This window comes from Myripristis murdjan, chromosome 20, assembly GCF_902150065.1.
Source record: "Myripristis murdjan chromosome 20, fMyrMur1.1, whole genome shotgun sequence".
Lineage (NCBI taxonomy): Eukaryota > Metazoa > Chordata > Actinopteri > Holocentriformes > Holocentridae > Myripristis > Myripristis murdjan.
Window position 1 is genome coordinate 21,698,929 of NC_043999.1, and position 17,117 is coordinate 21,716,045.

Here is a 17,117-nt window from a genome sequence, read left to right on the forward strand (position 1 = left end):
CACACTCGTGAGACTGAGGGCGTTTCTGCAGCGGTGTGTGTATGGGCCTGTCTGTGTGTATGCGTGCGCATGTCTGTCTGGAGTTCTTTTCTATCTCTGCCAGTTGACAGACTGCTTCAGAGCTGTCTGGGAAATGATGTATCCACCTGTGACATCTCACAAAGACACACTCTAGTTCTCCCTCCCTCCCTCCCTCTCTCTCTCTCTCTCTCTTTCTCTCTAGCTGTACCCTTTCTCTTTTGTCTCCCACCGTAATGAGAATTGACTCCTATCCCCTGTTAGTTACATCAAGCTGGATTTCCAAGCCATGGGAGCCCCTCCAGTTAGGGCGGGGCAGGGCAGTGACAGCGACCCTAGTGGACAAAGTGAGGAAATGATTTCAAAGGTTATTTCTTCTCAACTAGGGTAGAGGAGAATACTTTTGCTTCATTTCCACCAACAACCACATTCCTCCTTTTTGGACTTGATTTTCTTAAGTGTGTTACTGAGGTCCCATCATTCTATGTCAGTCAATTCAAAATGAAAAGTGCAACTCATTTACTACATTGCTCTCATTTTCAATCTTAAAGACTTGTTTTTTTCTTAAAATAAATAATAAAATTTGCCAGTGGGATGAGATAATCCCACTTGATTCCAATACTAGTCAGCTGGTTTACAGCACTTTCTTGAATGAAGTGGGTTGATTGGCCTTATTCTGCCTTGTTTCAACATATACATATATAACATACGCACGTTTCCATAAAAATTCCTGCAACAAGTGAAACTGCTATGGAAACAAGTGGGATTTTAAGACTGAATATGGGACTGAATGACCTGCTAAGACGGAATCGAGCATTCTTTCCAGATTGTTCCTTAATTTGGATGCATATGGCAAACTTGTGGTAAAAGGTTTAAATATTTGAGGGAAAAAAAAGAAATCTCCCTGAATCAAGTGGAAGTGAAGCCAGTCCAGGCCTGCTCTATATCTGACTTCCATGCATTCCTCCCGCCCTCTCTTTCTTTCATCGTCCTGCCTGTCTGAGAAGGGAGACAAGTACTCCTCTTGTCTCCTAACTGCATTCAAAGGAAGGTGATGGGCCCTTGGACGATACCAAGACACAAGGGGCAGATCAAAGCTGAGGACATGCAGAATAGCTCAGCTGCCCTCCTCTAGCACATACTGCCTCCTGTCTCTGCTCTGACTTGTATGCACAAGCATGACATACAAGTCTGCAAAGGGAAACTGAAAATAATACCTGTCTAAGTCTTTGGCAGTGAAGAATGAGTTGCAAAGTACCTTTGAAACCAATCCTGTGCTTTAATACCGACACTAAGCTTGGAATGATCTGGATTTTTGAAGTCCTGATAGTCATTTTTTTGGATCATTTTCATGCCAAAAAAAACTTTTCAGTGTTTCTCTTTGGATTTCAAAGCCTCCAAATCACCATGTGGACCATGTGACATTGAAATTCTCTACTGAAGTCCAGAGGCTTCCCATAAACAACCACTGCAGTAATCATCAATTATGCAATAAATATGTAATGGACCAAACTGCGCTGTATCCATTATATTAGAGGTGGCAATTATCTAATTTTCAGAGTACACACACAAACACTCACACCCACCATGCCTTCCCCTCTCCACTTTGTAAATCTTAATTCAGGTGGCATGTATGCTGGGTTGGCATGAAATCAGCGGTTGGTATGGTAATGGCAGCCTGCACACCACAGGCTCAGCTCTCACTGATGTTGCGTAACGCTTCCCAAACCTCAGTCTGATCAGCGTGTTGCGAACACCCCCTGGCCTTCTCCACACTTGAGTTCCAACTTAAGAGTGCAGTGCAGCCTCGCCTCCCACACTTGAGCAAGTTAGAAAACTGTACGCTCATGACTTAGAAATGTGGATTTTTACATCCAGAGTTTTGGAGGGAGTGCTAGTGCAGCCGAGTGGGGTGGGCTGCCTGTAATAGACCATGGCCTGGCACTCCTTGAGACAGCAGGGCCAACGTAAGATTTGAATGTAAGAGCTACTGCACAATCTCCATTCACACGCAATAACAAGAAAATATTTATTGTTGTTTACTATTCAAGTCCAAGGCATTTTTGTGAGTGGCTCTTGCTTCATTCATAACCGCTGTAGTATAATGGCATGCCCAAAAGAATAACCATAATAATATTCTTCTGAACCTTCTGTGCATATAGGATCATTACATGAACATAACTGTCTTGGGCAATGTTGATAAAGCAAGTGGTAACTCCATAATATAGGGCACATGAACTTAAAAAAAAGAGTTTTCAACTTTTTCAGAAGTGAAACCATGGAATTTTACTGCTAAGGCAACATAAATACAAGTGGATGGTTATGTCTTCTCTTACCTCTTACTTATTACAGCTTCTTTATGCATATAAATTTAGCAGCAAATGAGCAAAGCAACACGACACTGCGGGTTCATAACAAGAGAAAGAAAGGGGGGGGAAACAGAGCAGGCGGAAGCGCGGAAGCTCTGTTGTCAGGAGGAGCGAGACGTTCCCAATCTCTCAGAGCATTGCATCTTCAAAGGCAAGTCGCTTTGTTTCAGCACTTTGTAGGTAAGGAGTTTACACTCCTCTTGGTGCTGTCACAAACTTTTCTTCTTCTGAGCAATGCAGCTTGTGTTTTGTCTTGTTTAGATGCTACATTGTGAGGGGAGCCTGCAAACACTTTAAAAAGCTGTTTTCTGGGTGTGTTTTTTTTTTTTTTTTTTTTTGTCTGAAGGACGAAGTTGATGGCATCTCGGGGAGGATTAGATAAACTAGCAAGAGGGCGTTGTTATGAAAGGGAAATATTCATGCAGGAGTGGGCGACAGTGCTAAGCAATCAAATGGAACCTAAAACTTTCCCACTCTGAGTCTCAGTTTTGAGATGCTTGAGATGTAGGCTGGAAGGAGTTCATTAGGAGGCCAATTGGAACAACTCCACCTTCATACTTTTATGCCTCGGAGTCAGCTTGACTTGAACTAAGTACATGAGAAAATTAGTTCATTATTCCTTGCCACTAATTGGATTATACTAACATTTACCATAGTGTGCCAACCTAACACCAATCACACTAAACTCACTCCAACCTATTCACTCTGGTCTGGTAACAAGGTGCCAGTGTGGCACAGACAAATAGCAAGCATTTGTATCTCCTGACAAGACTTAAGTAATGGTATGTGCAAGCCTAAAAAGGAATGGAGGAGAAGTTGCATTTAACTGTTGCACCTAAGCTAGAGGGAATAAAACGCATGCTGCCACTGCACTTTATCATCCTTTAGGACGAAAACCAGGTGGAAACTAGAAACCGCCGCATTCCTTATGCATCCGAGATAACCAGACGTCTCATTTTATGAACTGCCACGACTCTACACTAAATTGTGTTTCTGACACTGTGTGTTCCACATTCCATTCCTGAGAGAAAAAGCATTAATATCGTAGCTAATTTATCTAGATTATACTGCAAAGCTAGTATATCACACTGAAATTACCAGCGAGTCTTATCTCTTTTATTGTAAATCATTCAGACGCGGGCCTTCCTGTTTGGCTTCGGATTTGAACTAATGACAGGGAGGCAGGCATCGAGAAGGGAAATGATGTCACGGGTCGAGACCTACTGGTCAAGTGAATTGAATACAGGCATGTAAAGCAATAATTTACATCATTTTATTTACCCAGGGAACATTGCCTAAGAACACATGCTGTTCTCCATGATCTGACTGATTCACATTCACACAGCCTCTGCACAGGAGCAATTGGGGGTAGGTGCCTTGCTCAAGGGCAGCTTGACAGTGCTCGCTGAAGGCAGGGAGAGGGTTCCCTTTCATGAAAGATTTGAACCAGCAACCGCCTTCATTTAACATGCCACTGTCTATGCAACCTCTAGGCTAGCACCACTGTGGCAATAAAATGTAGTCGTCGTCATAATAATTCCAGTAAAGCAGTCTGCAGTAATAATAAAGCAGCCACAAGTAAAAGCTTGGATGTCTCGACATTATTTTAACAGAGATCTAAATGCATGGGTTGTAATATTTATTGCTTGTTTTTATGCTCATTTGAGACCTGTAACGCTGATGTAGTGCAAGCGCATAACAGCAGCACAGCGCTAAGTAGCTGCAGCAGAGAGGCCAAACAGGCATGTATCTTTACACAGCAAAACAGGAAGACAAACACAAAACACATGTACGGATACACATGGAAAATACCATGTATGCACGCACACACACGCACACATGCACACACACACATGCACACACACACAGTATATTAGATTTTGGCTGGGGATACTGTGAAAAAAGTAGGTCATTTTAATCATTTGTTTTGTGTGAGATGGGATTTCTGCCTCCAAAACAATCATTTATCTTGTGGGCCGACACGCTAACATGTGTGGGCTGCATCCTTCACTACAAAGGTATTGCTCCTGAAAAAAAGAGAAGAAATGAACAGAATGAAAATATGATGGGAAGGAAGGAAGAGGGGAATTTGGAAAAGGAGGAGGAAGGAGGAGAGGTAACCTGGGATTACAGGAAGCTTACGAGCCAACTGTCTTGTAAAATCCATTTTGTGCCAAGATGGAACAGAAAGGAAAGCAAAAGAAAAGAAAGAAAGTGAAGGAAAATATCAAAGGAGGTAAAATTCTGCAAAGGTATAAAGAGGAGGTGGAAGGGGAGGGAAACTGGCAGGGATATTGTGGAGGGTAAACACATTTTTGATTGCAGACTAGAGTTTATCCACATTTTAGGCTGACATAAATCTCTCTGATGCAAAATCATATTACATATCATAGTAAATACTAACAGACTGATGTACTTTAAGTTATGCAAGGGATAATCCACGACAAGGTGTATGTTAAAGGGTTTTTAACATGACAACAACAGATACACAATTTACACTATATGTTTATAGTGTAAATTATGCTTCATATCTTGCTATCCACTTTGCTGCTGTAATATGTGAAATTTCCCCACCGTGGGACTAATAAAGGAATATCTTATCTTATCTTAACTTATCAAAAAAAAAAAAAAAAAAAAAAAGGGGAGAGAGAATTGATTAAGGCAATATGATTCTCTTAAAAAAAAAAAAAAAAATAAATAAATAAATCTGCCCACATTATTTTTGTACAGGACAGATAACAGAGCCGCTACCTGCTAACTCAGCTAACGTTATTCAGTTTTAGCCAAGGCATCATAGGTATTTTGGATTGGCCGAATTCAATGAAATACAGCAAATATCTATATAAAAATGTCCTGGCTAGCTCAGTGTCAGTGTTGATATAATGTCAGTCTTATTAGCTGGAATATAATCACAATCATTTTAAAATAATGTCTTTTAAATACATGATGTAGTGGCTAACAGCTGTCCTAAGCTAAGTATACTTAGTTTATTGCTTAAGTTTCAGTCTGTTGCTTAAACATACACCGTCGAGAAATGAGTTTTCATCCAGACCGTGGCATGCATGAAGATGTTATCTTTTAATATAAACAATGTTTTTTTCTCTAATTTGGAGAAGTGAATTAATATTCTCTCTTTTGTTTTTGGTTAAATTGGTGGTTGATGATCTGGTGATAATGCACTGATCAACATCATAGCTTACCCACCTTTTCATGTACCTCTACATCACTGGAGACAAGCGAACCTGGACTACGCTAATTATACAAAAGAAAACAGGCGTCCACGTGGGTGTGTAAAGCAACCCGAGGAAATCGATGAACAAAGGGAAAAATATGAGCAGGACAGGAGGGAATTAAGAGTTTGTAAAATTCCACAGGGTAAACAAAAGACAAGAAGAAAAAGGAGGAGAGGGGTGAACCTGAATTACAATGATTTTACAAGCCAAGCGGCCTTGCCGTTCTGCGCTTTGTGTATGCGCTGTAGATGTGGAGCCGTGGCCTCGGCCAGGCGCCTCCCATGAGTGGGAAAGCATGCATAATACCAGAGGCCAGAGGTGAGACTTTCACAGCTCTGCACAATACATATTCAATAAGTACAGGGCCCTGGCTGCACTGTTGCAAGAGCTTAATTAAAAAAGTAACAGTTCCAATACACTGGAGCCCAGCTGACCCACATCCCCTGCTGTCTCATGCATGCCTGTTAATGCTCTGTGTGTGTGTGTGTGTGTGTGTGTGTGTGTGTGTGTGTGCATGGTGGGATGGTATGGGTACTTGAAAAGGAAAATGAGAAGCAGTATAAGTCAGTCAAAATGAGGATTGGTGTATTTGAGCAGCTGTGAGCATTTGAGTGAAAAGAGAAATGTGGCAATTGTGTGTGTGTGTGTGTGTGTGTGTGTGTGCATGTAAGTATAGGACTTCAGAGTCATGAATAATTCACAGTAACCCTAGGCAGTGGTATACAGCGCACTTTTGCCTCATCATGTGCATGTGCTATGTGTGTGTATGTGTGTGCGTGCGAATGTGAGACAGAGAGAGAGAGAGAGAGAGGCAGAGACTGGGGAGCGTGCGAGGGGGTTTGAGTGCTGCAATAGCATATGCTGTGGACCTAATCCACTATGACAAACCTCTGACATTGCATGGACAACAGGCATGCCAAGCAAATCTACTCATTCATAATAAATGAGAGAGAGAGAGAGAGAGAGAGAGAGTGTGTGTGTGTGTGTGTGTGTGTGACAGAGAGAGAGAGAGAGTCAGTCTCTAGGGAGAAAAAAAGAAAAAGGCTAAAACTAGAAAGAATCTCCATTCATAGCAGCCAACCTTCTGCCTTTAAAGAAAAACAACTTCCCAGTCTGTTATCATGCTGAATTTCTGTCCAATTGCATGTCATGTTACATGTGACCTCAAACCAATCACAGGAAAGAAAAAAGGAGTCTTTACGTGTAAAAGAAACACTCTGAGGCTATAAATAGTAAATCAATGTGAGCGCTGGCAACAACCTGCTTTTAGCTGAACAAAACCACTGTCATTGACATTGTCACTCAGACAAAAATGACGATGTGATTGGATGTCTATTTCCTGTACTTGAACAATGTAATCACGCAGGAGATACCATAAGTATTTCTTTAAGTGCAATCCACTTTAAAGGTTCACGTATAGCTTCCTGTCTGAAAAAAAACAGCTTTTGAACAACAACAAGGACAAAAAAAAATACTTTTCTTGAAACAAAGGAAGAAGAAGAAAAAAAATCAAAGTGAGACCGGGCGGCAGAACTGAAAACATTCTCTTTTTCCCTCCACTGGCCTTTAGGGGTTCTTCTACTTAACCGGTCTGCTCCCTAAAGAGATTTAGTCCTCTGACAAGGATGATGAGCCCCGGCTTCATATTTTATTATGAGGCTGCTCCGGCAGGGCTGCAGTGGGTGGACTGACTGGCGCGTTGAAATCCCATGGGTGGGAGGGGTTGGAGGGGTGGAGGTAAGGTAGAGAGCCTGCATGCACTGACCCCCAGAGAGCTTTTTACTCACAGTCTGACATGCTGCTGCTCGCTCATCCATTATTGAACATACACACACACACACACACGCGCTTGCAAAGGTGTGCACACATAAATGCATACCTACATGCTGCATGACCACATGCACACAGTGTTGCACACTACAGCTGCACTTAATCATTAATCGATAAATCTGTCAGGTTTTTTGTCTATTAATTGATTAGTTGTTTGGTCCAAAAAAGGTCAGAAAATGGTGAATCCCACAGCCCAAGGTGTATTCTTGCTCAAATATATATATCTTTTTTTCCCCAACCAACAGTCCACAACCCCAAGATATTTAGTTTACTGTCATAGAGGACTAAAGAAACCAGAAAAAAGTCACATTTGAGAGGATGGAATCAACGAATTTGGAAATTTTCTTCTTAAAAAATGACTCAAAATAATTCATTGATTATCAAACTAGTTTGGCGATTAATTTAATAGTTGGCAAGTAATTGATTATTTAACTAATCGTTGCAGCTCTATTGCACACACAAACACACTGAGCCACAAAACCACACACACACACATATACATATAAAATAGCATGGTCAAACAAATACACACACTTCTGTGTACACGTGTTACACAGCAGTGGACGGAGTCAAATGTGCCTTGCCGTGACTTTTTCTGTCACTTTTCCATAACTAAGTCTGAGTGTTTCCATGAACTAAAAATATCCATTCTTTTCTGGTTTGTCAATGTTGTTTTTCTAAAGTGGTTGGACTGGAAACCACCACAAAATGCAATGAATGAAAATACATTCTTCTATATTCTTGCAACGTTGACCTGTTGGGAAAACTCCCTGACTTCCCCAGATATTCTGACTGTCGGGGGAAAACCTCTCAGAATTCCAAGATATTCCAGAAACAGCATGACCAGTGAGAAACCCTCACAAATACACATGCTATCAAGCTTATACCTCATGCATATTCGGCCAACAATGCACAAACCCCGCTGGTTTCTCCCACAGAGGCCGTGTCTGAAGTCTATGAGTTTATCAATAATTCAGAGTCCACCGCAATCCAAGACGAGCCACTTTCTCACCATTCATTCTGACCAGGCAGCTCGTGGATCCACGGCGTCGGGTTCTCTCCAACAAAGCCCATGTCATCGTGGGAACTGGATGATGATTGGTCGGAGAGGTGGGCAGGAAGCAGGGGCGGCCTGTCATCTTCGATCATCACAATGTCGTCCTGGGGCATGTTGACTGTCGGGGAGAGCTGGTAGTTACCTGCGGGAGACAGAGACACAAAGACAGAGAAAAGGGTTAGTCTAACTTAATTGGTGTAGCACATTTTATACACAAGGAAACATCCAATATGCGTTTACATAAAAAAAATACAATCTAACCAAAATACGTACAAAAGTTGAGCAAAGCTGCCATATAAATAACAAGGCAAGACTAAGTGCAGCCTCCATACAGCCATCCAGTAACAAAAGGTCATCTTATTTTGACCTGTAATTGTAGCGCCCCCCGTTGGGCCAGTCCATGTAATTTTGAAAATGCTGCAGTGCAGTGAAAGATCAGAGGCCTCTACGGTATGTGCAGTATGAGTGTTAAAAACAGATATTGGGTTGAGAAACTACACATACACATATATCTCAGAGAGTACTCAAAATGCAGATATACACATGCACACACACCTACACAGACACATAATCACAGGGTTAGGCAGATAGACAGAGATACAAAGAGAGAGAAAGAGAGAAAGAAAGAGAGATCACATTAATCAATAAAGCAGAAAAAAATAAACTACTCTTTCCCACCATGGTATTACATAAACTCTGTGCAGAATTTTCTCAAAACAAGCGGGATTCCTTTTACAAAGCTGTATTTTTTTGAATAATGGCTTAAATCCAAAGGTTTGCTCGCGAATGCATACAAAGAAGTGGCATGACAACAGCCATGTAATGGTACGGGGCACGTATCACACAGGACAAGGCACAGAGCAAGGACAAGAAAAGACAATGCGTAGGACGGGACACAGTGATCTCATGTCTACTATCCAGACTTCAGTCTCTTCACTTCATTTTAGCCAGCCGAAGTTCTACACCAGAGTAGTTTTATCTATTCTCCTTCACTCCTCTCCAAGGACAAAGCCAGGATGTGAGAGAGAGAGCTGAGCGAAAGGAGAGCTCCCCTGATCTGTATTCTGTCCCGGCTGACCCTCCCTGCTGAGGACTCCTTTTAAACGCTCCTTTGCTCCTCCTCAGGAGTCAAAGTCAATGGGGAATCTGCTGCCGTGGCTGGCACTCAGCACCAAGGACAGGAGAGAGGTTGTCCAACGACATGGGAAGTGGCATTACAATACAGAAGTTGAGAGAGACAGGCTGCACGCAAATCAGCAAACGCGTGACACACACCAGCGGAAAGCGTGAATCAAAGTCAAGAAGACTGACGATCCCTGCCTCTACTCCAAACGCCAACTGCACACCTGCTTACCATTAGACAAAGGATTTAAGAAATCCTTCACTTCCTATGTACTTTACAGAGGGTGCTTTTGTTTCCATTATCACAGAGCCATTTTGCAAATTTAGCAGCTTAGGAACAATTGCATGTAATCACTAGCAGCAGGCAACAATATTTACTCTGGCAGACTCCCAACTTGAATCTGAGAGGCATTTCATTTCACTGGGGCCTGACAAATGATAAATGCATATTGTGGAAGTAAGTCGGAGTACCAATCAACGCCGTGATGAGGTGCATTTTCTGGGGTATTTGTCATACAGGCGCGGAGTCATATCAGTGGCACGTGACAGGAGAATGATTTATGTTACCTTGTGTGGATACATGTTCAAATAGCAAGCTTGAGATGTGATTTAACCATTTTTGATGTCAAGTGCATTACATAGACTGGGAAATGGAAAATACTTTGTATCTAGAGAAAAGAGGAGGCACCTGCCTGATGGGAACCCTTTATATAATGTCCCACATCTCAAAAGATTGTGAACCCGGAACCTTCTTTAGGGGAAATCCCAGTTCATGTCCTATCTTAACTCAGGTTATAAGGATTGGAGAAATCATATTTTGCTATCACAAATCCTGGACTCATGGCTGTGCCCTATCTTATCTCAGGCCTCTTGACTGAAATTAGGAAATCCTAATCATTTTTGTAAATTCCATATCTCATATAACTTTTTTTTTTTTTTTTTTTTTTTTTTTTTTTTTAAACCTATATCTATGGTTAGAAAGTGCATGAGATGGGGCTGGAGGACAGGAAGCACATCCATTTTCCTCCCACCTGACTGGTCAGAGGGAGAGGATGTTGCATTCCCATTTCATCGGAGGGTAGTTTAAAAAGAAATACCCCTGGAAGCAATGCAAAGAAAAGAGGTGTCATGTACAAAGAGCCATCACAAAAACCTTCACATGAACCCAAAATGAGTTGTAGCCTGAAATCCTAATTAAAATGTCATCCTGGAAGCTACAGACATCATCCTGAGGTTTTAAAAGTCTCTGTCATCAAAATTCTGTTCCCTCTTTTTGCATCCATTTAGACCGAGGACAAATCTGGATGACATTTCTGTCTGTTTTTTTTTTCTTTTTTTCTTTTATCTTTTTTTTTTTTTTGGGGGGGGGGGGGGGGGGTAGTTCAGTGCTATTCTGAAAAAGGATTCCCAAATTAGGATATTCTCATATTAAAACACTTGAGTAATAATTCTTAAGATAAGATTGTTTTCATAAATGCAATTTGGAAATGTGATTCTCTGATACCAAATATTTTAAACAGCACTCTAAACTGAGAGAAGATAGCATCGGACTACATCAACAGTACACACAGTACACATTTGCTATGATCTTTGTTTTCAGGTTCTCAAATCCACACCTGGGAGCTGCCCAGTGCAACCACAGTCCTCTATTGTTGGCCACTGGGAGCTTCAATTTCCCACAGTGCCCTCTGTTTGGCCAACTTTTCCCAAAGCCTGTCTTCAAAAGAAGTCGCGCATCTGTTCATTGCTTCTTTTGGTAAGCTCATCCCTTTGTCTACAACCTCCTCATCTACAGTCGTTAAGATGGCTGCCAACTCTACACAGGTGAAATGAAGGCCATTTCTCACTTGGGCAGCTGGACAAGGAACCACAGGTAATTGAATCTAGCTTGTACTGTAAATCAGCAGGCCTGGAGTAATGATGGTAAAGTCTGAGAAACTGCAGGAAGTTAGTTAGACTGAGCAACACTGACTGTAATCACACCAGGCACTGATGCCCAGGTACTTAACATTTAAAAAGATGATGGCATTGGTGCTTTTGCAGTGAAATCTGCAAATAAGGAAAGGAGTAGTTGGTTAAATCTTGCTTGTATTGCCATAGATATTTATTATATTATATAAATATTATATTAGAGCATGGATATCAGTCCTGAGTCTGCAGAGACCCGATCTACAGAATCTATAAAAATGATTTTGCATTCTAATTTTCAAATAAGATGATTTTCCAAGATGTGAGACTTATAGTCACACACAAACTTTTTTGAGCATTTTTGAGAGCCTGTTGCTTTCTTAATTGATGTATTTCTTGCTGGTTAATAAAGATTGTTGGGACGGAAAATAATGCAGTGAGGACTCTTTCAAAAGTGTAGACTAACAGTGGGTGAGGTGCAGAAAGACAGGCAGTATGATTTGATGAGAGGGAGGCGCAATTGTTAAAAATTGTGACATTTTTACTGGCTGTAATGTTTCTTCACATAGGTTCTTTGGCATTTATCATTAATTAGGTGCATATCCTGGCATGGAACATTTGCACCAGCACCGATGATACAAGCTCTAGACAATAATCTACTGATCTAAAATATCATTTTCCTTTTTCACTATGAACAGCATCACATGCAGTGCAGTCAAGTTCAGTTTGTCCTCAGTGTCTCTGCTCTCCCCTCCAGAGTCACTTCTGCAACTCGGTGAAACAGTTCTCCTTCAAAAAGTCGACATTTCCCTCCTCTGTCTTCAGGGCCTCTGCTACACAGTCAGTTTTGCAAAGTGCTGCAGCGTCAATAAGAAGTTGCTTGCGGATGTGTGTCCACAGGGGCCCGTCCTTACACCACCCCTTACTTTCCCTCAGTAGTTAGGTGGAGTTACCTCCTGGTTGCATCACCGGCACTGAGGATTTCACTACAGTAGCAAGCTGGAACAGACATATTAATGGAATGGGAAGCGATATGTCCTTCAAAATTCCTCTGTAGAAGGCAAATACACTCTGAACATGTATTTGCACACAGCAAAATGTAATATATGCACAGTCAAAGACAACAGGCAGCCTATAATCACCTTGCGTATATTCCCTCACCTCTGCGGCACACTTTCGCAAGCGGGGAACACAGTTTTAATTAGATACACGACAAGCTTCCCTCTCCCTGCTTTATGAAACATTTCCACTCCGGACCTCTTGACACAAGTGGCCAGCTCTCCAGATGAAGAGTTGTTAACGACATTCTGCTTCCCTCTGCTAAGTGGCCGAAGGACACACACACACACACACACACACGCACACACACATATGAAGCGATAAATGGCGAGTGGACAGGTATAGTCGGGGCCATGTGGGTGCTTTGAGAGGTGAAAATAATTAGAGAAACTGCAGCGCAGGCTTTTCTGCAGCCGTTGGCATAATTAGTATGAGGGGGAAGTCACAGCCCAGCCCTCCCCACCCCCCCAATACCTGTTGCAGCATACGGTAAGAACACACTGATAATTACAGTTAAACTGTGGCAACATGGGACACAATAAATGGAACAAGACAAAGCAAGACTAAAGCACACTAAAAGGAAATGACTAGTTAGAACGGTATGTTCACATACTAAATTGTTCTTTGATTTCCTAAATTAGGCCCAGGAAGACAAATGGCAAAGGGCGGGAATGATTCCAACTCAAACAGGAGAAAATGGGTGAAAGAAGAAAAAAGTGGGAGGGAGAGACTTCTCAGCGCTATAAGTGGTGTTTTTGTTGCATTAATGAGGTGTAGATGGGGCTGCTCACACACAGATTGAACAGCGTCTTTCACCGACGCCTCACAGTCGGGGCTGCCGCCAAGGAAAGATGGAGCAGGTGACAGTAGCAGCAGCAATGCCTTACTTCCTAAGTTTCTACTGTAGGTGCTGCTGTCTGACAGATCACCTTGTGTGTATCTGAGAGAGGGAGAGAGAGAGAGAGAGAGAGAGAGAGAGAGAGAGAGAGAGAGAGAGAGAGTGTCTGTGCAGTGGGTATGCACATGTAAGCCAGAACCATTAGCTGGTGTCAAAGCTCAGGGGTGCAGGCAGTTGAAAGTCATGGCGGCTCATTATGGAGTGATGGTACTGAACTCTAACAAGCGCTGATGAAATAATGAGGGGATATTCTTTCATTACCTTGTTAGCACTTTGCTTTCATGTGCTTTGAGTTTTGTCCTCTTTGTTTACATTTGAATTTTACTCAGGGAAGGTCGTCTGACATGGTTATCTGTCTGTATTGTTAAAGGGATAGTAAACCGTGTTAAAAATGGGGATTTTTCTTGAGTGCTATCTCCCTCATCCACCAAGATTGGAGAGTTCATAAAGTTAAAAAAAAAAAATCAATAGCTGCAATACAATGGAGTTTGAGGTGTTGCATTTTCTACAGCGATCAATTCCAGCAGGACTGGGTGGGCTTTAGCTCTGCTTATGGGTAACAATATTTTCTGGACCCTGGTAAGACCAACCAGCTGCCCAGCAAAGTGAAAACATCCAGCCTGTTGGAACTGAAATACCTACAGGTCGTAACAGAACTGCAACAATAGGTCAGCAAATGTTTTCACAGCTAACACTGCTGTAGGGTTCACTTGTTCACTTTCACTTTGGAAGCTTGTAGTAGTAGGGTTGATGTGAGAGTGAGAAAGGCCACATCTGAAGCCATCATGGGCTAAAGCTCCACATCAGATTGAAGCGCTTTACCAGCTCACGCCTCTTCTAATAGAACGATAGGTTGGTAAAATGGTGGATTCATATTCGGGAAGAGCCCAAAGTCAGCGTGCTGGTAACTGTTACTCATTAAAGTTTGTTGAGCCTATTGGAGGATAGCGGGCACAGTTGAAAGCTAACAATTAGGCAACAACAGCAGCAAGAAGAATATGAACTGGGATGGTGCTCTGATTTAATTGCTTCACTCTTATGTGTGTAAGTGGCTTTTAATCCCCGGCAAAACTGACCGCTTGACTTAGGAGAAATCAACCGATAGGCCTTTCTTTCTTCAGAAAGGACTTCAGATTTTCATCATCAAATCATACTTTGCTGTTATTCTGCTGCAAATGTTTCACTGACATCTGCTCAGGATAGCCATAGTATTACACGACACTGTCCATCAACTTACTGTCAGTCAACCCTGGGATTCACTCATTATCTTGAGATAACCCAGTCTCAAGATAACGTTCAGCATCTACCCGTGTTATTCCACTGTAGATGCTGTTGTACAGGACATAACTCAGGGTAATCTGTTGTGATACGACACTGTGATACCATACTATGACTTGAAAGGATGCAGTGACATGTACCGTAATGTAATAACGGCATTTGATAAACAAAAAAAAACCAAAAAAAACGAATTAGCTGAATATGTAGCTACAAGCATCCAAACCTGGGAACTGTGAATACGACTATTGTTTTGAGCAAACCCCATAACCGCTATCTTGGCCAAAATCAAAACGCAGTTATTCAGCCTGCGACCTCCGCCGTTCAATAAACACTGGATCCTTTCATCGGCCCGCTTCAGGAAAAAAAACACAATGTTGTCACAGATGAATCAGCAGTCACACAAATATCTCGGAGATATGTACATGAGGTCACATGGGGATAAATATCCCTCCTATTATGATTAATGGCTCGCAGATGTTGGGTCTTACATAGTGGGGTTATTTATTTTGCAAACTGCTAGATACAGCTCCTGATTTAATCTGATGGTCCATGGTTTAAGTAATTCTCCAAAGAACATTCTGGCAAAATGACTGTGCCACCGTGGCCTTTGTCACACTGCAATTAAACATGCCCTGTCACTGATACCCATGAGTCATACTGACAAGTCTGCCCAGACACACACACACACACACACACACAGAGAGAGAGAGAGAGAGAGAGAGAGAGAGAGAACCAAACACACACTCGCCTCCACCACTACTACCATTACCAAGAGTAAGCATTGCAGTAGTAACAAACACATACATTGCTGGCAGGCAGGGTTTACTATGCAGGAACATCCATTATACATTTATGTGCTGCAGGCAGACTTTCTATGCAAGACTATCACAGCTGAAATGTATTAAGATAAAACTGAGTTTGTTGTGTTGTTAATTGTTCCATTCATGAATGTTATGTTATTAATTGTACTGGTAAAACATGAATTAACCTTTGTTTGCTAAGCTGATTGACAGACAAAATGTTTTCATGGTGAAAACTCTATGGAGAGATGGCAAGACATGAGGCAAACTAACATTTGTTTTAGTTTATACACACATTTCCAACACATGATTCAGATGAATCCAGCTTATGTGAAACTTCCACTGCAATGCCATGACATCTCATTTGAAATGAATGTACTTCTTGTGCCTTCTTGTGACATGTGTTATGTATCAGACAGCAGGGTGGCATGATGGAAAAGAGGCTAGCCTGGAACTGAATGGTAATTGGGCTCTTGCCTGCAACAGCCATCCGCACTTTGTCCTGTCAAAGTGTCCATGAGCACGGCATTGGATCTCTAGTTGCTAACTCCAGATAAGAGCATCAGCTACAGTATATGCCTACGGCTGTGGCCACATTGGTGGGTCATGGTATGTGCAAAAAATGAGACAAAAATGAGTCTGCACACCCACTTGTTTTTTAGTTTCTTTGATGTCAGGTCAGAATGTGGTCAGAAAAACTTTTTAAACAGATAATGAGGACAAATTCAAGAGACAAATGCCACATCAACAAACAAATATTCCTCATTGAAAAACAATTAAAAACAGACGTGACAGACATGGCATGATGGATCAGTGTGGCCACGATGTAAAATGCAAAAAAGTATAATTAGTATACTCAATCTAATGTGTTGCCACAAGGAGGCCTTCTGAACCAGACCTCTGGCCCTCTGTGTTGAAGGCATTCCTTGATATTAGAGCAGAGATGTTCTCCCTCCCTCTCGCAGAGAAGGAAGACAGAGACAGATGAGCGCTCTGGCTTGAGAGGCCACCTGGCTGCATCCATTCGAATGGGGCGACGCTTCACTCTCCTCTCTCTCTCTCTGTCCTCTCACCAAGCATTGAGCACTGAAACATTGAGCTGAGAGGTGAGAGGTCACACTAATAGCCCCACTCCATCTTCTCTCTCGTACAGTCTTTCCTCCATCTCTGTCCATCACACACTCTCGCTCTCTCACGTTCTTTCCCCTTTGTGCCCGCTCTCCTCTGCTTCTCTCATTGCCTACTTCTCTCTCTCTCCTCCTCCCTCCCTCCCTTCCTCTCTGACACTTTGGCCTATTGATCTGACTGGAGGAGAAATCATTAGTTGATCCATTCTGCCATGGCAATCAGACCCATACATGGATTGCAGCAGGTAATCACCCTAAGTACACGCGAGCGATAACCAAAGCCTTTGCGCTCACCAGGGAGCACTAGCGCCGCTTTCTAACAGCGTTCCACCACGTTCCATGCAGGATGCCCTCGTCAATGGAATTGATCACAACATTTAGTTGATTGGCTCAGTGACAGGGTCTCATTTCCGTGCAG

The 17,117-nt window shown here is 42.2% G+C and overlaps 1 protein-coding gene across 4 annotated transcripts in view; it reads right to left on the reverse strand.

Moving 5' to 3' along the window:
* Positions 1-17,117, reverse strand: part of LOC115378794 (partitioning defective 3 homolog) — a 392,369-nt gene that overhangs the window by 121,409 nt on the left and 253,843 nt on the right. For all 4 annotated transcript variants that reach the window (XM_030079303.1, XM_030079300.1, XM_030079301.1 and 1 more), the window contains exon 16: positions 8,463-8,649. In XM_030079303.1, coding sequence (XP_029935163.1) covers positions 8,463-8,649 — 187 coding nt within the window. The remainder of the gene's footprint in view (positions 1-8,462; positions 8,650-17,117) is intronic.